The sequence below is a fragment of the Egretta garzetta genome, unplaced genomic scaffold, assembly GCF_000687185.1.
Source record: "Egretta garzetta isolate BGI_Z169 unplaced genomic scaffold, ASM68718v1 scaffold190, whole genome shotgun sequence".
Lineage (NCBI taxonomy): Eukaryota > Metazoa > Chordata > Aves > Pelecaniformes > Ardeidae > Egretta > Egretta garzetta.
In genome coordinates, this window is record NW_009258272.1 from 387,875 (window position 1) to 413,279 (window position 25,405).

Consider the following 25,405-nt stretch of genomic DNA (forward strand, 5'->3'; position numbering starts at 1 on the left):
GTCCCCCGCCCGGCCTCGGCCTCTGGGCCTCCGGGGGTGCCCTGAGGGCTGAGGGGGGCAGCGGGGCGCTCGGGAGCCCCTTCCGTGGCCTGCTTCCCCCTTTCCCCCCCCACGCCCTGCCGCCACCTGATTTCTCCCTGTCCTGTAGGTGCGGGACCCCTCTCTTAAGGCCAGAGAGAAAAATCCTAAACACTTCACAAGGCACTACTGCCCCTTTTTTTGGGGTACCTTTCAGATCTGCAAAAGCAAGAGGAGCGCGGAGAGCTGCTGCAGCCACTGACCTTCATCCTACTGGTTTTGTGCTCTGTCCTGCTCTACTTTAAGGTGTCTCTGATGGATCCGGGTTTTGTCAAGGCTGACGAGGAAGTGAAGGTATAGCACTTCAGGAACGGAAGAAAGTGGTGAGGCTGTAACATCTATAGGCTTTTTTTCTTTTTCCCACCCTGCTAGATAAGAACAATCTGAAATAGCTTCTGTTGCACTTGGCATAAAGGAAGCATACACAGACCATTGGAGATTAGGCCGGACAGTTTCTGATTCATATTCTGTAACAGCAACTGGGTTCCCAGACTTTAAGCATCTTTTACACTACACTCCTGTTGTAAGTGCACCATGCCATTTGAGCATAAGTCCTCTCTTGCATCAGAGGCCACAGTACCCTATGGAATGTATACGTGACCTATTTTATGCTAACCACCGCTAAGTGGTACAAGTGCAAAAAAACCCAAACTGAATGGCAAGCTTGGAAGAAAACGCTCTCTGCAGGTCTATTTATCGAACTGTTTATGGATTTGTTGCCCTCTCAGAGGACATGTACACAAACACATTACAGCAAATGGAGATGTAAAGTTTCAGTAACTCAGAGACAGTCTGTGCTAGGTTCACTGCCTTACAGATTATGTAGGACAAAAGCATTATCAGTTTTAATCATCCATCTTTAATGTAAATGTTGGCTGTGCTATGAATAAGTAGCACTGCTTGTACTGAAAAGATACAATTATTTTCTTTGGAAGTGAAGTCTAATCTTGTTTATTTTTGTCCCAAAGCATTGTGTTGGTTGGGATCAGTGCGGTATATTGTCCACAATTATTTCTGCCTCTGTGCAAACATTCTTTTGATGATTACAGTAGCCTGTTCTCTCTCCCTGTACCTTAACTGTCTGCAGCTTCTGTAGGAATTCTAAGGAATGATTTTGTTTAACTTCCCTAACAACAGAGATAACCAGCACTGTGTAACTGTTAAGTAAAAGGATCCAGACAGCTCAGTCTATGCCAAGACAGCAGCACACAAAACCTCCTTAGTCACTCCCTTTCTCTTTTTTTGTAGGTAGGCAAGAGTGAAGAACAAAGCATGGTGACAGCCCAAGTTCCAAGTAATGTTAAGACGCGGCGTTGTGGTTACTGTATGGTGAAGGTAGGCATTCATAACGTGCTAGAAGAGAACAGGATGAGAATTTGCAGGCTTACATTTTTTGGCAACATCTTTGTCCAGCTGCTGCAGCCAGTGTTTTTCTGCTCTATCACTGCTGCTCACCGCTCAGTGGTTTGGAGGCATGGCAAAGCTGATTAATTCTGTCATGGGGTCACCCTCCTGTTGAAAAACTCACAGGAAAAGTAAATACAACTAGCAAATTGAATTCAGATACAGTCCTGAATTGAAAAGCGATCCAAACAAATTGTGTAGCTGAAGGTGTAGTAGTGATGGACATTGGCGTGCATGCTAGTTTTCCAAGGCTGAAACAAGTCCCTTGCTGGCTCATAGAAATGAGAATCTTCTTTTACCATGGGAAAATTGTATTCTACATTCTTACTGCCATGTCAGCACACTTCCTTCAATAGCTATGGTCCTAGTTTTTCACCTGAACACTCTGCTTATGCTTTCCTGAATAGAACAGACTGGCTTTATCTCCCTCTTTTGCACGCTGGACTTCCTATATATAGGTAGATAATAAAGATGTCTAGATAGAAGTAGTGTGGGAGAGGCATCTAAATTTGAATCTCACTCATTTGGGCCTGTACCAGGGGAATCATGATCCCCTTTAGTTGTCTTAGGAGTGTTTATGTTGTGCTGTTATCCCAAAAGGGAATGCTTTTGGGACAGTACTGCTGTGGAGGAAGATGATATTGCATGATGCTCTCTTCTACCAAACAGGGAGTTGAACCAGTGGACTATTGCTAGTCTATGTGTGTTTGGTTTTTGCAGCAACCAATGCGAGCCAAGCACTGCCAGCTGTGCCAACACTGCGTACGGCGTTACGACCATCACTGTCCCTGGATTGAGAACTGCGTAGGAGAGAACAACCATCCCCTCTTCATACTCTACTTGAGCGTCCAGCTTGTAGTTCTGCTATGGGGAGGTCACGTTGCTTGGTAAGGCCTGGAGTCAGCACTCCCACCTCCAAAATTGCTAAAAGTTCTGGTGCTCCTAGAGCCCCACTGAAGGGTTTATAGCGGTGACTGGATTGGCTTTGTATCTTCACCCTCTTTTGCGTCCAGGAGATCAGCTCTAAATCAAACTTCAGGGATTTAGAGATTAGGGATTTAGAGATTAGGGAGCCCCCCCAATCTGCTGTGGAACAATACAAATGATCAATCATTGAGTGGAATTTGATAATTGGGCTTCATTGTTCATCTTTGTTTTAATCTTAAATTGAAAGAATTAACAACAGTGCAAAAGCGAACTCATTTTACTTCTGTTACTGTAATATGATCTTTGTTTACAAATCCAAGTACTAGAAACTCCAGCGGGGTTTCATCTGTATGCCTGTTCAGGAGAGGAGTTGATTGAAGATGATTTTGTGTCTCTCAGCTGTCAGGGGAACCAGCATCTTTTAAACTTCTTAGATTCTAAGTCACTACTGGTGCAGTCCCTTAAGAGTTTATCATACTCTCTGTAGTAAATAATTATCAGAAGCTCACTAGTTATGAATCAAACTTAAATGTGACATTAAGTTTGCTTGGCTTATGTAACTAGTTCTACATCTTTAACCATGAATTTATTTCTCTTTGAATTGAAAGGTCAGGCCTCTACATCGAACAGTCCTGGGACTGGCTACAGCATAACATTCTCCTCCTCATGTCCTTCTTCCTGATCGTTGTATTCACCATTGTTGTCCTGCTGCTGCTTATTTCACACCTCTATCTGATCTCATGCAACACCACCACCTGGGAATTCATGTCACATCATCGCATCTCCTACCTGCGACACTCTGAGTTGGAGAATCCCTTTGACCAAGGGGTAATCCTCAATCTCTGGACATTCTTCTGTTCATGCCGCCTCACTGCATGGGAGAAAATCTATTTTCACAGGAACAGTGAGCCTGTCTAGTCACAGTCATACCTACCTGGGAGAGTGCCAACGCAGCTGCAGGTTTCTGAGTAAAGCTTTGCTAATGCAATTGCTGCTGTTCCCTTGCACGGAACTTTAGTACATCATGAACTCTGCAATGTGTTCCACAACCTGTTCATCCTGCAAATTACATTTAAAGGATAGTCAGGGTTATTTTTTACATATGAATAACACTGTTAAAGGGGAGACACTGGCTCAGGGAAGGCCAGCAGGGCTGATTTCTGGACTGAGCAAAGGTTCCTCTCAAAATTTACTTCCTTTTGCTAAATGCATCCAAGTCTTTCCAGAAGGGATGCAAGAGTATTGTGAGCATCCATGTTTCCTTCTCTTCCCTGAAGTTTCCCCGCTCCTTTTGCTGCTAGGGAACAGCAGCTATTATAGACAAAACCCACCAGAATCAATGTAATTCCTGTGGCCTTTCTTCAACATAGTTCTTACTGTGAGAACCGCAGTGCCTTTTGTCAGTACTGTTGGGCACATAATAGAAATATTTGAGTAAACATTTGGACAGGTAAAAGCAAATTTCATTTTGACCACACGCCTAAACTTTATGCTTTTCACAAAGATTTGAGGCTTAATAGTGTTAATGTGCATGAGAAACAGCAGTAAGGCACCAAATTCAGCTTATGAGATAATTAGCCTGTACTTCGTGATGCCCTGACCAGCTTCCTAACAGTTTTTTCTTTAAGTTGATGGTGGTATTAAAAATTTACAGACTGTTTTGAATGAAGTCAGCAAAGAATGACACTATCTACTTTGAACAGAAAAGTAATACTTGCCTACCAAATTATTTCTGCAGATAATTTCAAGGTCAGACCTTTCCTATAGCTTGTGGGGAGAACCAGAAGCAGAGGTGGGTACTTCTTGCCTAGCTCAAGTAACACTGTTGGTAATACTACTACCTCAACGTACTAGTAAAATTTTAGTAAAAGAATACAGAGTTTCAGTGTAAGAGAAAAGACTCTAGGTCCTGTTTGTTCCATTGAGATGAGGGCGTGCTGAAACTTTCTAGGATAGCAGCAAGCTTACTTGTTTTCCACTGAGGAACGAAAAGGAAGTTTGGGGATGACCAATTTTGGCTTTAAAAACAGAAAAGCCTGTGGTGTGAATTTTAGTCCTCATCCTTTTCTGTTTAAAAAAAAAAAAAAAAAAACACCAGACCAAAAAAACCAGCACCACAGCAAAACCTTAGTTAAAAATTATTTTGTGCCTTAATTGCCTTGGCTCAGGAATTAACACCAGCTCAACAGCATATCTTGCAAGCTGGTAGGATGCACTCAGGGTTTAAAGTTGATGAGTGCTCATGAAAGGACAGTGTACTTACTAATACAGCACAATAGCCCAAAGGCAATTTAAAAACAGCAGAAGGATCCCTTTTTTGACCAATTCCAGAGTTTGTAATCTGTGTCCAGTCTGGTTTGTTCAGGGTAGAAACTCCCATCACAGAGATATCAGACTGCCAAGAATTGTTTTCATAGCAATGGTGTACAGTCCAGGAAGGATTCTGCAGTTCAGGATCATCAGCAGGTATTACAACTCAAAATACACAGTTTTGCTCTGTTTGGTAATTCTTTTTGGAATGCACCAGCCTGGTAATTTACAATCGTTTTACTTTACTATAAACTATAAATTAAAAGATTAAACATGCCTTTTTTGGTTCTTAATGCCTCTCTCTTTGAACCCAAGTTCTCTGTTTCACCTTTGCTAACAATCTACTGTGCTACCTACCACTTCACAGAGGCCTTGACCTTAAGAAAAGTCACAAAACACACTGTAGGGGCCAAGAGCAAGCCAACCATTACTATTCAAACGAGGGTGAGGAAAATGCATATCCTGCTTTATAATGGGCCATTACGCTGCAAGGCAGAGCAGGAGGTTGAAAGGATATTTGTATGTGGGAATTTTCAGAAGCAGTTATACTCCAGAGCTGAAAATAGGGAATCTAGGTTCAGTGTGAATTATTTCTGGTTTGCACAAACATATGCCCTTACCTCTCTGAATTCTGAAGCACTTCGACCAGCCTTGATTTAATAATGATGACTCACTAGCTGGACCCAAACCTCAACTCCACATATAGCACAATTGGGTTAGTTCAACTTCTGTCTACCTCTGTTGCAGACAAGCTGAAAGAGTAATAGCTGTGCGTCCCTATTTGTTGTCAGTGTGCTGCTTCATTTCTAGATACCCTTCCTTTTTTTGCCCAACAAGCTAACATTATGAATTTAAGAGAAGAAAATTTATCTTATCAAGTATAATTACAAGATATCTTACCAGGCAAATTAAATCACCTTTAACTTACTGATTTTCCAATATTAAGACTGTCATTTAGCTATCCCAAAAAAGATACGGGATATACAGATTGATAAAATCTGTGGAGAGACAACTTGACTGCAGTCATATGTGACAGCTGATGACACCACACAATATGTACACAGATGACTTAAGTTAGAAGGAAGGAAGAAAGAAAATAGTACTATTGACATTTACAGAGAAAAACAAAATCCTGCCTGTTGAGCAGAATAGCCCTAATCTGAAACATGCAGCTAACAAAGGAGATGAAAAGCCAAAATTTCGTTATAAGGAAAGGTATCTTTATTTTTAAAAAAAATAGCACGTGCAAAGCTGTGGCTTTTTTGTATCATTAAAAACAATAGCTAAGATTTAGCATCCTCAAAGAAGTAGAGACTTCTTTTCCTTAAGATAGATCACTTGGGATCACTATCAAACCCAAACATCATTATCTCGGTTGTGTTAAAATCCATTCCTTCTCTGTCACTCACATACTTTTAAGTGGGAATGGGCATAAAATCATTACAAAGAGGGAATGCTGCATATCTTTTCTAGAAAATAGGTGAGAAGTAGCCATTCCCCCTCGCTACTACGCAACTTAAAAAAGCCATGCTACTTACTTAGGCTTTTTGCAAAGAGTAATCTGGGTTGCAGAGATGACTTGATTTCATTAAATTAAGTCCAGCTTAAATTCCAAATTTCCAGCTATATTCAATGGCAGCAGAAGATACATCCAGTCAAACATTACTTATTCCTTAAAGATAATTGACATCCAGTATACCTCCAACAAAGGCTGAAAAAGACACAGTAGTTAACTCAGCTTGCAGGGCACTCTCATCCTGGGGTCTACCAGTTCCAGGAATTCTGTTGACTTTTCCATTGCCCATGCCAAGTCCTCTCTACACTCTCTCAAGGTGGTAGCAATCTGTTCATGTTTCTTATAGCACAAGAATCAAACATCTAAAAGGTGTCTGGAGACAAAGTCAAAGTCCTTGAAGATAGTCTGCTCCTTACGGGTTAGGAAAGCAACCTCCTCTGGAGGAGTAAGGATTGGCTTTTGTGATGTAAACTCTTCATCAAAGTTGCTAATGTCAGTTGGATCTCTTAAAGTGGGCACAAAAGGGGGCTTCAGAGTCCTGGCAAGCAAGGCATCCCAGTCAATTTCCTGTAAGAAGAGGAAGCAAACAGGCCAGATTGACATTAAGATTATTTCTGAAATATGAAAGTAAGAGCAAAGATTGCAGCCTCCCTTCATTTTCAATATGTCTCATTTTTTCTAATTAAAAAAAAAAAAGGAGGGGGGGGGGCGGGGGGGGGGTGGGGCAGGGGGGAGAGAATTGAAAAAAGGCCCAAAACAAACAGCATGGTCGGTGCAGGCCAGGTAGTACAGAGATTCAATACAGTCTAAGGCTGTTCTTCAGAACACCAAGAAACGAAGTTACAGCTCAAACTATATTTAGGAGGGAAAAAACTAAAGTGCAGCAGTGGCCAGGTGGATATGTGGACTTCCCAGCAATTTCTGCTGACATCCAAGTTATTTTCTTACTCCAGTGCAAAGCCAGCCAGGCAACTGGCAACTTCTGGCAGATGGGTAACAACAAGGAGGAATAGTAACATCTTTGCCTGGACTGTTCCCTGTATGTATACCCTTGACCCAAAGCAAATGTGTCTTTAACCTCAATTTCTCTTAGAATTCATGTATATCCTGCAAATGCAGATGCCATCAGACAGACTGACTGGCAATCACTGTCATTGCTAGACAGCACCTTTGACTGCTGCAGTTTGATTTAAAAAGGGGTGTTTGTTGATAGCTCAAAAGGTAGTATATTTGTACACAGGAGCAGCACACTCAGAAATAACAAACTGGCTCTGGAAGCTTACAGATACTGTAAAACACACTTGGGAGATGTAATTTCAAACATGAACTGAAACACAAATTCCTGAATAGACCAAAGAGGTGCAATGCAAGCTACCACTAAGATCTCACTGATAACTAATGGAAACACGCCTCAATACCACGAGAAAGGAGATCACTCTCAGCTCAAACACAAGAGATGAGGGGGAGGGATAAAGTGAGTTCCTACCTTAAAAAAGGCCTGGATTTTAATCTCTTCTGCATCTTTTTCCCCTGCTCCCAGTCTACGCTCTGGACATTTCCGAAGAAGCTGCAGGAAATATCAACTTAAATTAAACATACCAACAAAAATTAAACAACTAGAACAAGGATGGACAGAAATAATGTTCCAGAGAGAGAAACAAAAGGAAGGAGATGGACTGACGCCTCAGTATCTTCTCATTCTCACTTTGCAGCAAAGTCATAATCTGCTAGTAATAGCTCAGACCTAGTTCCTTACAAACGGCTTGCCAACATCAATAAGATACCCACTATAAATCACATGAAGCATCTCATCTTCATTGTTCACACACCTTTGACTATTGGGTCACACTCAAAAACTGAATCACATCAACTTCACTGAATGACTCTGACATTCCTGCCCTTGAATCAACACTTCTCCATTTCAGACTTAGCAGACCTCAGTAAGAAGCCTGTTTAGTCATCCTTAGACAGAAGAACAGCATTTATGTAAAGAAAAGGAAAGGAAAAATACATGTAAATTTCAAATGTTTCCTTACTCTGTGTAGGTGGCTCCAGATTACACACACAAATGCTAACCCGTCCTAATAGAGGCCCTCTGGATTCACTTACACAGTAAATGCAGACTCCTCAGACTCCCAGAGACCCATCAAGCCCATTACCTTGCGGATTATAGACAGTGCCTCAGATGAAAGGAATCGTGGATACCGGACTTCATCGTTGACAATACTGTCAAAGACTTCTTCCTCATCATCTCCAGGGAACGGTGACTGCAATTGTGACATGTTACTAGTTAATGCACATAGCACCCATTCCTCGCTATTAAACAAGGATGAGAATATCAGGGAGTTGCATGGGTTAATTAGCATTTGGCAAGCACTATGAATGAGAAAAGTGTAAGTTAAGTACTAATAGTTGGCTACATTCAGCAAAGTTTTATCTCAGGTGGTCAGGTACTACTCTGCCAAGACTGCTTAGTGAGATCCTCTTAGAGAAAGGTGGTCTTACCTCACCAACAAGCATCTCATAAATGAGTACACCCAAACCCCACCAGTCTACTGCTCGAGTGTATGAGATGTCCGTCAGGACTTCTGGAGCCAGAAATTCAGGGGTACCACAGAAGGTGTTTGTGCGGTCTCCAAAGCCTATTCCTATAGGAAAAAACACACTTCTGTAAAATCCAGCACACGTTACTCAATGGATCACATGCAATCTCACTTTCTGAAAGCCGTAGATTATCACTTGGTAATCTGATGTTGTTAACTGGGCAAGAGCTCTCATCAATGCTTGTAAATGCCAATAAGGAAGTATGAAACCTGAGGCCTCTAAAAACTCCAAGTAAGAAATATAAAGACAACACTTAAATAAACAGCAAACCCACAGAAACTTCCTGCGGATTCCATTGATCATTTACTCAAGTACATATTTTGTAGTACCCTACATTCTGGCTTCTTTGAGCAAACAAGCACATTGTAAACTCCTTCATAAGTTTCCTGAAGAGGAAAGGACGAAGTACTCTTTCCACGTTCATCATGACCAGACAGGTGAGGTTTTTCTGTTGTTTAGTTTGTTGGGGGGTTTGTTTTGGTTTGGTTTTTGGTGTATTTTGTTTTAAGATGGGGATGAATAGGAGTTACACACAGCCACCTCAGTACCTGTATTTGTGAACACTTTACTGAAGCCCAGATCCTAAACTGGTCCTGATGGTTCAATTTTGGCTTCACCAAAGTCACTCACCTTCCTTACACAATCCAAAATCTGCGATCTTCACAAATCCTTCAGCATCTAAAAGCAGATTATCCAGTTTCAGGTCCCTGAAGGCAAAGGAGAGGAAAGAAAATGGTAGATGAAGTCTGAGGATTGCCATCCAACATTTTTTTTGCAAGAGATGTTAATAAAGAGAATAAAATCTAAATTGAGTAAAGTCTACATTTGGTTTCAATAATGTATTATTTGGAAGATTCCCCTTAATTTAATGGTATTTCCTTCTTAATGAAAGGCTCACAAAGCAGCTTAGAGTTGGGTGGGGTTTATTCACCTGGAAAAGAGCATCCTACAATAGCATGACAAATTACTTGACTATCACAATAAAAAAGAAAGCAGTGACTTACTGGTGCCCCCCAGAATGTACTGACATGTCACAGAGGACAAATCAACTGCAACATGTCAGATGAATAACTTCTAGATGACTTTCTTTTACAGTAAGCACGATGAACATGTTGATAGCAACAAGCAATGGGGAAAATAAAGACACACAGAAAGATTAGAAAGCCCAGCAGAATAGTGAGCTCCAGACATATAGCTATAGGAAAAATAAACGTTCAAGTTGCTGAACTGTCTTATACTTTATTCTTGGCTGCATTACCTATAAACAATTTTCTTCTCATGCAAGAACTGGAGCCCCAAGACTACGCAGGCTGTATAAAACCTAGAAGAGAGAAATAATTATCAGGAAATATCTATGAGAACCAAGTAACAAATTTGTAGCACCTGGAAACTAGACTAATTTTAACTCACTGTGCCACATGCTCCGAAAAGACATCTTCATGTATGCGCATCATAAGATCACCACCTGGAGTATATTCCATCACGAAACAAGCATGATGAGGTGTCTGGAAACATGCAAACATGTTCACAAGGAACGGATGATCAGAAGAATTGACCACCTCAAATATTCGCTTCTCACAGTTCAAGCTGCCAGGATTCAAAGAATGAAAACGTCAACGTTAAAACTTGGCAGAAAAGCCTGTTTTGAGAAATAGAGGATGAAGAAGAAAATCTTAACATCTTATGTTAGAAAAATAAAAAGTGAGGGCTAATACCATATTTATCTTTCTTACTTCCAAACCTTGAGCTTTAGAGTGTTCTTCAGGTGTTATTCCACCAGAAGCTAGAAAGCAGTGCTGTTATAAATTTCCTTATTCTTGATTTTAGTTACCCAAGCCTTAAAGTCACATTTAACCTTAATAGTACCACAACCAGTACACATCATACCTACTAACATTTGATTACAGATGTGTTAATGTAGCCTCTGGCAATAGTACCATCTCTAAACAAAGCTCACCTATCAATTTCATCTCTCCTAATAATATCTTTTTTCTTCAAGGCTTTGATAGCATACAGCTTCCCAGTTCGTTTATATTGGGCCAACAGTACCTGAAAGACAACAGAAAAGCTGTACTTCAAATAAATCTGTTATTTCCTCATTGGATTACTCTGACTTCCATCGACACAAACTATTTCCATCCACTCCAGACAGTCATTCTCAAAACTAAGCTCAAGTAACTCCAGAAATGGAGCACTTTTTTTCTGCTGCTTGCACTGCAGCAGTCCAGAAGGATGTCAATGTAAGTTATATCCTCTTCACAAGCAGTAGCATCACAGCTGGCCAAGTGCTTTATGAGCACCCCAGAGCTCTCACAGCATGCAATTATGCACACAGTTTTTGGGAACGGAGCTATTCCACTAGTGATCACAATGATAATGAAAGGAATGGTAATTACATGCTTTAGGAAATGACTTAGCACTCCCTGGATGGTTTTCTCCAGGCTTTGAAGCCACAAATCTTCAGAAGTTTTGACTGTTAACAGGAGTTATCAGCTGCTTGTCTGGTTGGGTTGGGTTTGTTTTGTATATCTGCATTGCAACAAATCTCTTCTGTACTGCAACATTTCTATTCAGACTCTGAGGCAGAGGCCCATCTTCACAGTCACGGTCCTACCGACCTCCTCCACAAAGCATACACTTCTACAGTACCTTCCCAAAGTGGCCACGTCCCAACATAGCGATGCAGTGAAAATCCTCAAGCTGAACTGTCCTTTTCCTGCAGACAAACAAAGAAGTATTGCTGAGGCAATACCCAAAAGATGCATAAACAGGTAACAAAGGAACACATATTCATGTTAAAGGAAGAAGCTCTGTATAGCAAAAGGGAAAGTGAACAGTTGTGTCAACCACTCCTCACCTAGGCTGAAATCCTGAAAACTTAGGCTGGCTGCTGCTGTTCTGCCACTGAAGAAAAGAGCAGGTAACTGTGAGGAAACCGCTCCCAGTGGCAGCAATCTGACTTCCATCTCTGCTGGCAATAGGAGCAACAATTCTGACTCTCCAAGGCTTGCACTCTCTGTTACTTCCCATAGCAGGATTAGTTCCTCCTGGCCCCCATCCTTGGGGTAGTAAAATTCAGTTTTGCCCACACTCCTTTCAGCAGGCTCAACAGCAATTGTGTTAATCAGACACGAACATGTATATCAAGTGCTAGTAGGACAAGGGCATAAAGAGAAGTTCTCAAACAGGAATTGGAAATGAAATGTGGTGAGACAACAGACATAAGATGTTGCTGGAAAAAAAAGTAGCTGAGTAAAGAAATGCTGTAGAGCGTTGTGTCAGCCACAAGGTGTTACCAAGGAAACTAAGGCTGCAGAATTGCTTAGAAAGAGTTTAAAAAAACCAAACCAAAACAACCTACACCCTAAAAGCTTTAGTCCAGGATCATCTTTAAAAGACAGCAGACACTCCATACTCTTCCAGAGAGTGAAATGAAGGGCAAAGTATCTACTCATGAAGGACTCAACTCCCTCCCTCTCAGAGAGAAGGCAGGTAGGTGCCTGACTGCATCCTGACTACAAGGGTTTCAAGATGGGACACCTCAAAAGTGATGATGAAGTTATGAACATAATTCTATGATCTGAATTGCAAGATCAGCTTAGATAGATTTTGCTATTTGCGCTTTTTTGGTCAGTATCTGTTCAACAGCATTAATGGTTTGGTTTTTTTTTTTTTACTTGTCCTGTTTTTGGTGTATTTACTACTGTGTATCCTTGCTACATACAAATTGTGTATATATAACTGCCATAGTCTATAAACAACTTACTGGTTTATGCTTCCCTATATGATGGAAGACAGTGTATCTTGCATATCAATAGAAACAGAAGAATGTGAGGGATGACAAAAGTGTTTCTGAAAAGAATTACTTAGAATGCAGACACATCTAAACATGCTACACCATAAAACTTCAAACAGAAGGAAGCACTTGAAGACAGTTAAGTGACTTTACCTTACTAAATTGTCTATTACACTTAGTGTACAGTCTATCAACAGGCTAAGTATTGGCGCTAATAAGCAGATAAGGCACAGCAGACATTTGGACAAGTAAAGTTCAGAGCAGACTTTTCATGGTATTGTCTACACTCAGCACTAAGATTCTGTTGCTGAGAAACCAAAGCATATCTTGAGCAGAATTTTAGACTGCATGCTCAAAACCTTCAGCCCAGTGCGTCTTTAATCTGTGACCCAAGACAGTCTATGCTGTTCACAGTTACCTCGGAGATGCTTGGATTGGAAATTCTGTTAGAGTAGAGCTGCAAGACTTCTCAACATGCAGCCTCTTCAGACACTAGGAACAGAAAGAAAATTACAGTGTGTCATCTTCTGGAATCATCAAGTCAGACCTGAACACCCACATCCAAATTTTCCACTTTGTCATGATCCAGCATAACCACAGACAAGTTCTTGCAGTTGGTCATTGCCTCTGCTTGGAGGGAAGCAGCATGAAAACAGATTACCTATGGTCACACAAAACTATACATACAATTTTTCTATAGGGTCAAACCTTTTAAAATAAATGTTTTTAAAGGTCTAGGATAAAACATTTCCTTTCCAGAAAAAAAGGCCCAGAAAGAGCCACAATGATCAGAGAATGTAGTTTCCTTTAACACCAAAGCCAAATGAGAAAGGGTAAGATGTGGTAAGAACACAGGTCATTAACCAGTATACTACTCCAAACAATTTTCCTGCTCCTTCCTGTCAGAAAAGTAGAGCTCTGCTGGGTTTTGTCCAGTTTCTTCAATGACATCCAGTCAGGACATCCAGTCCTAAAAGCCTGCCAACCCTTCTTCCCTGCTTTCTCTGTGAAGTCATCTGTTCTGTACTCTTGCCCTGAACTCCCAATGCTGACCTACCTGCTATTTTGCTTCTCCAAGGAAAGCAACTTATAATTTAAAAAAAGAGGGGGGGGGAGGGGAAAAAAAAAAAAAAAAAGAGATGCAACACTTCTGTGAAGACTCCATGCCAAAGTAGCTCACTGGATTCTGAATCCCTGGAGATCAGCCAGCTAATGAGGCAGTGCTGCCTAAAGTATAGTTATTTTCTCCAGTAATAAATAAGAAGAACTAGGACTTGAAAGGATGCCAACCAACAAAGAAAAAAGTCTCCCAATTAGCCCAGGTGATTACCGGAGAATCTGCAGGAGACAATGTTGATTCTTTGGAATTGGCCATCAGAAAAAGGCGTGGAGGCTTGGGTGGTGCTTCATCAGCAAGTGTAAGCTCAGCCACAGGGAAGTCACTGCATTTGTAAGACAAAATTGAAGGAGATTGCCTTAGGGCAGAACACTGCACACAGACACCTTTGAATCACCTTGGCTATATAAGCAAAGTTTTGCTCAGTCCAATACACTGGACAACGGGACTCCCTGATTCACACCACAAGCCTGTGAAGTATCAACAAGATGTGCTCTCCTAAATTAATGAAAAGAAAATGAGGTATTAAGTTGGTTATGCTTAGACTCACATTCCAACACTAGCTCTCCGATACTATAAAATTAATGAAACATAGGTGTGTAGAATTAAGTCACTATGGTCAAGAATTTAAAGGAAGTCTTGATTTTAATAACCTCACAGTAGTTGACTTGATTTTTTTTTCTTTTCTAGATCTTGTGAATCAGTGGGAACAGTCTCTTTCAGAGAACGACCAATTCTCTAAAAACTAATTCCAACAATATATAAAAAAATATTATTTAGAAAATTTTCTTCTACAGCATATTTAAAAGCTTACTTATATACCTTCTGAGTGCTACATTATGCTAGCAGTTGGGGTACACGTAACCTCATGAAAGAGTACATTTTTACAACAACAATCACATTGTGACCTTGCACAGAGTTCAGTTACTATACTGGTAAAGACAGCGCAAAACAGTACTTTTTTTGTGTATATAAAATAACTTTTGAAAATCTGCTTTTAGATTTTGGGATTTTTTTTTTTTGGTTGATTCGGTTTTTTGTATTGCAGTGTTTACTTATCATCACTTTTATTCCCACAGATCTTACTGCAGATAAAAAGAAAGCTGCTGAAGTTCCCCTGGCCCTAGAACACACTGCTGCTTAGGACAGCAATTCTGGAAATCAGCCCCACTGCTAATAATAAATTTGAGCTAGCCACAGTGTATTGAACACCCCACTAAAACCACATCGTTTCAGGCAGCATTGGCTTTTCTTAAAATCATGAATTGAGTTCCACAGATACAATTTTCACATCAATATCTTCCTCTACCTTAGTAAGATGCAACAGAATTTTAAGATCTATCCTACATCTACTGCAGAGTGTCATCCAGCAATGCTCAGAACATGACTTACCTACTCAATTTGGACACTGAATCAACATGACTTTGTGGGGGAACAGGAGAGAAGTTTGTGTGAATGGGATCATGAAGTGGGGGACTCAGAGCACTCATGGAACTACACGGAGGGAGGAAACTCATCATCAGGCGACCCCAAGCAGCAACATTTATGTTCATTTGAGGAGCTCGGAGAAATTCTTTTCCTGGAGGAGTCAGAGTCAAAACACCAGTGAGATTACAACACACAAATTACAATCTCACATACTGATAAATTATCGATTTTGCCCAAACACCCATGGGTTACTCAAAAAGGTAGCCCACCCTAGGGAGAATGGGCTTCTTTCAGGTAAGAAAGCTTAATAATGATGATGATGAAACAGATCTACTATTTCATCTAAGTCCAGCTCCATATAACATAACAATCGTCAAGTAGAAACTGCATAAAACATTAAAAGTTGCTTTTATTTTAAGTGAGGCTTTCTTCTATTTCAACACTGCATTTTAATCATCTGGCCTGTTAACAGAAAGTTTCTGAAAATGTCTCAAAAAAGTGTAAAACGTTTATTATGTTTTCATTATTTCTACTACTTCCTGAGGAGTATAAATATAAAATCCCATTTATCTCCACTGCCAAGAGTTCTCAGTATGTAAAGTCTTACCTTATTCAGCTTCACAAGAAAGAATTTGCAGACAAAAAAGAAAGTATGCAAGTTATTCCAGTCCCTAAACTATTAATCTGAGATGCCAGCTCTAAAGACTTGACAATCAGTAGCCAGTTCATGCTACAGTCATCTATAATTCAGAATTTTCCAGAAAGTTCATCAGTAACAGCATCGCTGGTTAAATTAGCATGGCTTGAGTACTGGATCTTGCTAAGAAGTCTCTTAAATAACTAGTAATTATATCTTCCTAAATATGTTAATTGTGAATAGAAATACCACAACAATATCACATTACACACCACACTACAGCCAGGCTGCCTGTGCTTTATGTGACTGAACAACTTTCACATTCTAATAAAGCCCACCTACTTACACACACTAATTAGCCATCATTTTAATGTCTCACAAATGTAATGGGATAGGAGTGCATGCCAGCCTACTTGTGCAAATCCCTGACCTCACCTACATACCCTAGACAGTAAGCAGTCAGTTCTCCAGCAGCTTACCTTTCTGTTTGGGGAAAATGCGTTTCTGTCGCTGCAGTTTTGGCTTTCTCTCAATGACAGGATTACAGAACATCACCTGTCAGAGAAGCAAAGGGGATTTGTCAGATTCCTCGTTTACACTGTGAGCACAAACTTTCACACATGCCTGCTCTCTCATCAAATTCTCCATTCATATGTGTTTGGTAAGTTAGGAGTCACTCCCATAGACTCTGGACTGCATTATTCTAACTTCACCCTCTAAATATCTGTTATTTCAACTGTGGTTTTAGATGTTGGGATTTTCTGCTAAATGAAATGCAGAAAGCCCCCAGAATTAAGATAAATTCATATCTCAAACAAAATTAATCTAATTTGTAAAGCCATGCATAAAGAACACAGCCATTTGTAGGGTAAAAAAAGGAATAGTCTGTGGCACAGAAGTAAAAATCAAAAACACAGAAACAACCCCCACAAGACAAAACCACAAAAAACAAGGAAGGGAAAGGAGGCAAATTTTGGTACACGAGGCCAAGATCCTACTTTTGGAAAGATAACCACAGGAACTTTCATCACAACACAAAAAAGAAAGTACTGTGGCTTTTAAGGGACTATCTGGATGATCTCTTCATTGATGGTACTTCAAACTATTATCAGCCTCAGAAAGACAATAAAATAAGCATACCCAGAGGGAATTTGGATCTCCGATTCTACAGTCTCTGTGATTCAATTCTGACCATCAAGTCATATGTTTAATTAAAGTGTCACTGATGACTCATAATGAAACCAAATAAAAACCAACGGACTTCACAGCGCACACATCTATAATTACAGTGGAGCAGCTGAAGAGTCACTCCAGGCTATGGCATATGTACATCTATTATATCATGTTGTTCCTTATTCTTATATACGATATTGATGCAAAAGGATTTCGGGTGTCATTCCACCCTTCTAGATCATTGCTCCTTCCATTCCATGTATTCTGGGTTGAACAACTGCTTTCAGGACAGGCACCCTAAACAGACAGAGTTCTCTGAAAAAGAAACAAAGCTGACATTTATACCTCTGCAAAAAGCATTCCTTGGGGTTCGAGTGAGAGGCACATCCCATGACGTTCATTATCAAGGAAATCATCCAAACGTAAAAACTTCACTGCACATAGTTCTCTCCAGTCTCTCCAATAAATTGCAATTTCGAGCTCACGAGACTGGTGGGATGGGTAAGTGGTGGGGGAGGGAGAAAAAAAACCAAGAGAGTTACATACTGCCTCATGCTCTGGCAATGGTACACACATGCTGTTGTAAAAATTCAGTAAACTAAACAGTATGCATAAGAAACTTCTTTAATCCTTCTGTTCCCTGCTTTCTCTGATGTTTTCAGGTCTTCCTAGCTAAAGACCTTCTTGGAAATGGCTGTCTTGGCTCCCCATTTCAGAAATCCTTGGGAAAGCCACTTTGCTGGTAAGACAAAATAAAACTGCTCAGATAAGGACGGAAGGACAACAGATGCTGTTCAGGCTGAATCTCTGCCAGAGATGCACTGTCTTCAGAGGAAGACTAAGATAACTGGCACATAAAAGGACATGGGGACAGCAGCAGCACAGAGTTGAATCAAGTGGAATGGCAGCTAGATGAGCAAATCAGGTAAGGTGAAATGGAAAAACAAACACAACGCAGGGAATCTCGGGCAGACTTACCCGGTCCAGCTCAACGACAAAGCTCTGGTCCCATGCCTGGTTATTAACTGGTCCCCAGTTTGTTTGGCCAACCACTTTATTGTCCACTTTGAGCACAGCAAGGACCTCGTCTGGACAAAGGAGAAGACGTATTATAATCTTCAACCAAAGAAAATATCTCACGTTGAAGATGAATATCCCAATCAAATATAATTTTCAGGAGAGTACTAGGAGGACTAGGTATAGTGTGATTCATTTTCTCTCTTAGTTTCACAGAAACCAGGTTTCTTGTAATTAGACTCATACCAGGCTAACCTAGTAACATGATGAGAAGCCCCCACGCTCCCATATGACACTCACAATTCAACAGGGAACCCCATACTCACTACAAGGCTCTTCATTCCGCAGGTACTTTCCTGCAACACTACGGCCAACTCGTGTTCGGGAAAGGGACCTCAAATCACTTGGGCTGCCACAGATGGGAGAAGAACTAGTCATTCGGGAACGTCCTGGAACATTTTCCAATAAATCCTGACACCCCATCAGTCTCACTTCCAATGTTCCTGAGGAATTTTAGGAGAGTAAAGAATATTATTATATAAATGATGAAGTGATTCCAGTCAGCCTGTCCTCGCAGGGGTCCAAGAATTTCTCAGATTCATGATTTCTTGGTTAATAGCTCAAATCTACCCCAGATTAATAGGCTGCACATCCGTATGATCAGAAAGCTCTGGCTGGTCTAGAAGAAATAAATCAATTTCCTAGAAAATCAAATGCCCCTATAGGAAGAGGCATTCCAACAACGACAAGAAACACAACTTGTTTTTCTCTCTGCCCTCCTCACAATAACATGCCATGCAGGATTTATGTACCTGTAAGGGCTGTAGGTTTGATGACTGAAGTGGGTTGGATGCTGCCATGCTGAGCTCCCAGGGAGGAAGTATTTACCAGTTCCTGCTTGATGAGTGCTCTTTTTGGGTGATCAGGAGAAAGCTCAGTAAGCTGATGTTCCAAGGACAAGCGCAGCAGGTCAATCTTCTGAGAGGACTCTTGCAAACAACCCTGAGCCTAGCAATATGAAAGAAAGCAGGCAGAAATTTTCAATGTACAGTTCCACCCTGGGTACAATTAATCTTTGATGAACTACCAGAGTAAGCTTCAAAAAAAAAAGACCAGATAACATCTTACTAATAAAGGAACAAGATTAAGTATTTTCCCGTAGATCCTGACCACCCCATCAGCATCGCTTCTGATGTTCCTGAGAAATTTCACCAAAGCAAGGAATGTTATCCCTAGGAGGGAAAGTGATCTCAATCAGTCTGTCCTCACAGAGAGACAGGAACTTCCCAAATTAATAACTCTTGGTTAACTCTACTCATTCATGCTGGATCAGTGATGTTGAGGCATGAAGCCACCCTCTCAAGAAGGCCTGAATAAGTGCTTACCTCAGCCAAAAACTTGCGATCCTGTACCCGACTCCCTCCTAGGATCTTCAGCACATTTTTTGCCCCCTCAGCTACAGCAGCTTCAATGCGCAGGTGATGTCTCAGCTCCTCAATACGCAGCTCCAAAGCACTGATGGTGGTCCCCATTCTCACTGGCCATTTTGGAGACAAAATATGAACAAGGATGAAAATTGACTGAGTATTCTGGATCCTGGGGATTTGGACACATCTGTTCCGGGCTGCGTCAGCTATTTAAAACACCTTACCTGCTGGATCCACTGTATCTTCCATCCCTCCTGCTGACTGAGATACTTTCACAATGTGCATGCGTATTATTTCAATCTTTGTCTTGCTGTCCTGAAGCATCTGTTGAGCTGTAGCCAGCAGCTTCCGCTCCTGCCAAAACCAAAGCACATGCAGAGAGAAAACCATGCTCATTAAAAACGTATTACGATGATGTGTTCACACATGAGGATGAGGTGGTACCTGCAAGAAGGGTCATAAATGATCCTGAAATGGCATACATAAACAGTTACGTAAAGGAGACATCGCTGAGGATCAAGGACTTTGAGATCACTATCTCCATTTGTAGAGGGAAAGGACGGGTCAAGGACATGTCCGGTTAATACCAAACCTTGCAGTCACTGAGACTTGTGGTTCACTGGCCAACTGTGCTTACAGTGTTTTGTGAACAGAGGTTTTGAACAAATGAAAATGTCACAACCCTCTACACTGCTGGTCTTACTGAATTAAGCTTCATAATAAGCTTGGATTTTTTTAATTATCCTTTGACTTTTAAATGTGATTGTGCTAAACTCAAAAAGCGGGATGAATATGAAACCAGTACACCTCTGAGAATTTTTTGCATATGCTCTATACTGAACAAGCTAGTGATATCAAAACATCACACCAACTCGGCATACAATACCAATGCTTTTTAAATTTTCTTTCCTCAAGTCAGTGACTGAATGGACCTCTTATACTGTCCTCACTACCTTCCCAGGCTTGCAACAGTTTTTTAGAAATAGCACTCCAATCATGCCACTTCCTATGAGATACTTTTCTCTGCCTTTAATCTAGAGTCACTGAGTATTAATGTTAGATGCATTAACATGTCTATGTTGGCATTCAGCCAGCTAAGTTAGCATCTAGACTGAAGAACTAACATAGAGTTTGCAGCTGGTAGGGAGAAGTAGGTCTCTCCAAAGGGCCATTCATCTGTTCAAGAATGAGAACACAAGTTACTCTCTAGGTACCTAGCACTTTCCACTGAGACTACAGAAGGACTTACACAGCTAAGTTAAAACAACATGATTCCCAACTCTATCATTAATACCACTAAGCAACATTCCAGAGCAGAAGCACAATCAGCATCTACCATGTAAGAACTGACAAAAAGATCAAAACTGCCAGACTACGCCTGTCTGTCCAGTCTAATAACTCCCCTCTAACAGTGATTGCCACCAGATGCTTTGGAAAAAGGCACAGACAACCACATCATGGGCCAAAGTGGAATAAACTATACTTTCAGAAAAGCCTTTTCTAACATCCAGTAATTATAGATTGGCTTAAGCTCTTGATAAGTTAAATATGTACCATCCAACTCCTTGTTGATTCCTGCTAAACTCCTGAAATCTGTTAACATGCAAATCTAATGCGTAATGGGAGTACTGATTGCCCTGTGCAGTAACATGACATGCTGTCACTATGCTGAGCACCAAAATACAGACCTAGGATTCAGTCAAGCAAGCTTTGCAAATTAATTTCTTTCACACATCAATTACCTGAGAGAGTTTGTGTATGGACTTTAAATATGAATTTTGATCCAGGAATCCATGTTCCCAAATGGCTGTTTATTCCTGCTTACCTTGGATGTTGAATACATTTGGATCATGTTCTCAGCTCCTTGTTTCACTTTCATTTCAACATGAAGCTGCTTTTTCAGAGCTTCAACCTTCCTTGCCATGGGGTCTGGGTTTCTTTCCCAGAGGCAAGGATCTGGAGATACAGATCCATCTGTACAAACAATACAATCAATACTATTAGTCATTTTTTCTTGTGTCATTTCACTGGGTTATAGATGGGTGACTCTATAGAAGGTTAGGCTATAAAATAAGGTACAAAAAGGTCTTGTCTGCAAAACTGGCTGCAAAACACTGTTTCAAATGAAGCTCTAGCTCATATCTGTAAATATTTCTTAGTTTATCAATGAACCCGTCCTAACAATCACTCTTCCAATTTTTTACTCATTCATCCTGTAAGATACTTGGATGTTCGACTGCCCAGAAACTGTTCAAATCTCTTCAATTCCACCTACAGCATGTTTCTGAATATTGTCCACGCCTAGCACTCTCAGCTGGTCTTCTCCCTACACTGATCTCTCGTGTTGCCTCCTTTCACCTTTACTGCCCCATTCTCCACTTTTTACTGCACAGATTACCTCATCAGCTAAATACCAACAGGAGAAAATCCTGCTACTTGTGAGTCCTCAACAGAAAAATATATCAGTTCAATATATATAAATATTGGAGCACTATAACACAATTTTCCTGCCAATCATCACCCAATACCTACCTGTCTTACTCTCCTCTTTGTCTGTTATTACAATCCTTGCATTAAGCTCCTGAAGTTCCCAATGCAGTTGCTCCAGTTTTCGGTTGGAAGATTTCAGCACATGCTCTATATGAACAAGATTCTTTCTGTCTGTTGTCGCTTTGCGCAGGTTTTCTGCTCCCTCTTTAATTTTCAGTTCTTTCTGTATAGCGCGACGAAGTAGCTCCTTCTCACCCTCCAGTTTTTGCTGGAAGCTTGGATCCATTAAGTTCACACCATTGCCCAGCTGCAAGAGACAGCTGCCCTGCAATCAAGCAGTGTTGGGCAAGAGGATTTCAGAGATAACACAGTTCAACCATTTTTATGATATAGCAATACCCTCATAAGATTCCATTCCTTCATTTCATTTAGAAACTGCTTCACACAAATTCTGAAGCCAACCTTTTCACCAAATTTTCAAGAAGACCAGACCTACATTTACATTGCAGAGGATGGAAGACAACTTTAACCTTAACGTGCCTTAATTTGGTTTTAAACCATAATGGAGAAAAAACCTTTATCTTACTTGTCTCCTTGTTATTTAATGTCTACACACATCTTTGTCGTCCAAGTATCAAAGCCCAGCCAATATCTGCCCTTGTTCTGACCAATGTTAACTTTTACTAGTATGATGTAGTAGATACAGATTTTTATCTGAATATGTCTTGGTGCTGACTATTCAACGACACATCTCAACTAACCTGTTAGAGATTTTTAGGAATGTCACAAGCATGCATTAACTCTCAGCTGTTACCCCTGAAGAAGAAAAATGTAAAAGCTGTTCCTACAAATAAGCAAACAAAAGGGTAAGTTTAACTTTCTGCTGTGTCTGAAAAGGGAACCAGACTGTTGTCTCAATCTCTATTCTGCTTGTGATTTACAGGCAGTAAAGCTGCTTTAAAACATCAATTATTTTGAGTTGCATTAGTAGCATTCAAGCTTGTTCTGGGCTCTGTTTTACATCATTTTCAACACTACTTCTTCTATATGCCTCATCAACAGCTCTGGACAGAGATGCTCTGATTACAGACTCTGGACATACACAGTACAAGCAGCAGAGGTGTATCTCACTGACCAAGGAAGGACTGAAATCAGACAGGAGCCGCAAAAGCTACCTAACACCGTAACAAACAGATACGAGCAAGAGGTTATGCTTTTCTCTTCAACAGGAAGAGTGGCTTTAAGGCATTCAGAGCAATTAATATATTAACAACATATTAATAGATATATTAATTATTATATTAATAACATATTAATTGATATATTAATTAACTCAACATTAATGACTGCAAAAGAAACAGTTGCACAGTGAGGCTCCACTAAACTAACTGACAATGTCACACAGCACGTCAGTGACTAAAGGCAGAACTCAGGAATCCTGACTTGCTTTCACACTCTTTAATCTACTGACCACATTTCCAACAATAAACCGCACTGGGTTTGTGTTACTCATGTACATTACTGCACTTTAAGAGTGTGCTATGCATCCAACCCCTATGCTACTCAAACAGAAACAACTATTTAATCACATTAATATCTTTTGTTATGCACCTCAAAGACCCAACCAGCCAGCCTCGATCATTTTTTGCCACAATTTCAGTCCAACAGCAAAATAATCAAAGAAGAAGTAAAAATCTATTTTAAAGTTGGCCTAAAACCAAGTTGGGTCTGCAACAGATACACAATAGCCAAAATAGGAGTTGTTCAGATTGGTAACAAAACAAAAAGGTTCAGATTAACATCCTGATTCCAGGAAGTTCTCGCCCAATTAGTAAAGCCAGGAACTAAGCCAGAGCTTTGAAAAACATCCAAAGTTTTGTGAGGAAGAACTGGAATCATGGAGTTCCTGAGTCACAGGCAACCTTTAGCAGCTGTAAGTTGGAAAATCAGAAAGCTTTTTATCCAGTCTATAGCAAGTGACTAAAAGGAGTTTGTTGGTTGCAACTCTCATTTAAATAATTAGAAAAAGCATACAGATTTATTTTCTATCCAAACTATGCAAATGAGTGTAAGTAATCTACCTGCATGATCCGCCCAGAGCAATGGAATGAGTAGTGCTGCAAGAATAATGCCAATAAAGGGTACTGAGTACCTGGGTATTGATTCAGAGAACAGGTATAGTCTGGGCAGTTCTCAGCTCAATTTTCCTCCACACCACTCTCTGCCAAAACCTAGTCTGAATACCAGTTAATACACCATACCAAGCATGGTATGTTTTACCAGATCCTTCTTCCCCTCTGTGGATCACAGCGTGCCATAACATTGACATTGTTTGCACCAGGATAATAATATATTACTGAGGATGATGAGAAAGCTGAATTTGCATTTGTGTTGATCCATTTTGCATTCTGACTCAGGAATTTCAATGGGGTGTTGGGGTACTGCCACAGCCTGTGCTGCAGCTGTTCTTGGATTCCAGGGAAGGTCAGTCCTTCAGAATACATCTCCAATGCAACCCCGAAACACATCTATAGTTTGCAGAGAAATAGCCACACAAGCTTAAATTAGCTTGCTTATGGTACTTGTAGTGGGCCTGCCAGAACTCACCCAGGGCTTCCGCTAGACTCGCATCGTACTGAAGTGTCTAGACTGCTTCCTAACTAGCAAAAATTTCAGCAGTATCAAAGTTCCACTTAGTCCTTTGGATGGCAGCCCAGGGAGCTCCCATCACCTCAATTATGCCCAGCCTGAGCAATGAGCTTCACCTGCACAAAGCCTAGAGCAGACTCGGCCCTTAGAGTTTCACCACTGACACAGAAATTGATTTACAATTTGGTTTAATGTGCTAGCGAGGCCACCCCCCCTGCAGACCACACGTGTGCACCAAGACATTTTAAATCATATCTTCCACGACAACTCTGGGCTGCAGAAACGAGGCCTGCGTCAGACAAGACTCACGCTAGCCACATTCACTCTTTATGAGAAAAAGCTACTACAAGGTTTGGAAAAAGGCGATTGCGATCCTGTCTGGAGCCAGTCCCCTTTCCAACTCAGCTATGCAAGGGCTGCTAAGGGTAGAAAGCAGGGAGCCCAGGAGGCACTGAGACGGGGAGAACCCGCTCAGGCCGCAGCGCTGGCAGCGAGCGCTCTTTGTGCCGGTCTCTCCATCCCTTCTTTCCCAGATTAGGCTTGAAACGCCTCAAGGAAAGAGGGCTGGGCGTCTCCTCCGCTCCGGGGAGTTTATTCCACAAATGAGTGTTTTTCCCAGCGCGGAGGCTGGCTGCCCTCCCCCGGCTCCCGTGTGCCAGCCCCAGCAACCGCCTCACCTCCCACATCTCCTCAATGCCGAGAGGGGATTTCCCCAGCGGGCATCGGCTTGGCCCGAAACCCATTTCCCTGAGGCGAGGAGGGACATTTTTAGGGTTCCCACCTGCTTCGCACAGCCTCTCCAACCTCCCCGGGGCGCGGCCGCCGCGAGAGG

General features: G+C 41.1%; 2 protein-coding genes across 2 annotated transcripts in view; one reads left to right on the top strand and one right to left on the bottom strand.

Moving 5' to 3' along the window:
- ZDHHC12 (zinc finger DHHC-type palmitoyltransferase 12) overlaps window positions 1–4,948 on the top strand; it is a 9,919-nt gene extending 4,971 nt beyond the window's left edge. Inside the window, exons 3-6 of the mRNA XM_035889897.1 lie at window positions 236–372; window positions 1,327–1,413; window positions 2,203–2,369; window positions 3,018–4,948. Coding sequence (XP_035745790.1) covers window positions 236–372; window positions 1,327–1,413; window positions 2,203–2,369; window positions 3,018–3,327 — 701 coding nt within the window. The 3' untranslated portion in view covers window positions 3,328–4,948. The remainder of the gene's footprint in view (window positions 1–235; window positions 373–1,326; window positions 1,414–2,202; window positions 2,370–3,017) is intronic.
- A 1,641-nt stretch (window positions 4,949–6,589) lies between these two features.
- PKN3 (protein kinase N3) overlaps window positions 6,590–25,405 on the bottom strand; it is a 21,222-nt gene continuing 2,406 nt past the window's right edge. The window contains exons 2-22 of the mRNA XM_035890219.1: window positions 21,967–22,215; window positions 21,260–21,408; window positions 19,659–19,788; window positions 19,393–19,544; window positions 18,820–19,015; window positions 18,334–18,510; window positions 17,969–18,078; window positions 17,336–17,479; window positions 16,297–16,372; window positions 15,145–15,331; window positions 13,966–14,077; window positions 13,054–13,127; window positions 11,489–11,555; window positions 10,797–10,888; window positions 10,250–10,426; window positions 10,098–10,160; window positions 9,470–9,546; window positions 8,741–8,883; window positions 8,395–8,502; window positions 7,722–7,802; window positions 6,590–6,802 (exon numbers count right to left, since the gene is read on the bottom strand). Of these exons, the coding sequence (XP_035746112.1) occupies window positions 6,590–6,802; window positions 7,722–7,802; window positions 8,395–8,502; window positions 8,741–8,883; window positions 9,470–9,546; window positions 10,098–10,160; window positions 10,250–10,426; window positions 10,797–10,888; window positions 11,489–11,555; window positions 13,054–13,127; window positions 13,966–14,077; window positions 15,145–15,331; window positions 16,297–16,372; window positions 17,336–17,479; window positions 17,969–18,078; window positions 18,334–18,510; window positions 18,820–19,015; window positions 19,393–19,544; window positions 19,659–19,788; window positions 21,260–21,408; window positions 21,967–22,210 (2,772 nt within the window). The 5' untranslated portion in view covers window positions 22,211–22,215. The remainder of the gene's footprint in view (window positions 6,803–7,721; window positions 7,803–8,394; window positions 8,503–8,740; window positions 8,884–9,469; window positions 9,547–10,097; window positions 10,161–10,249; window positions 10,427–10,796; window positions 10,889–11,488; window positions 11,556–13,053; window positions 13,128–13,965; window positions 14,078–15,144; window positions 15,332–16,296; window positions 16,373–17,335; window positions 17,480–17,968; window positions 18,079–18,333; window positions 18,511–18,819; window positions 19,016–19,392; window positions 19,545–19,658; window positions 19,789–21,259; window positions 21,409–21,966; window positions 22,216–25,405) is intronic.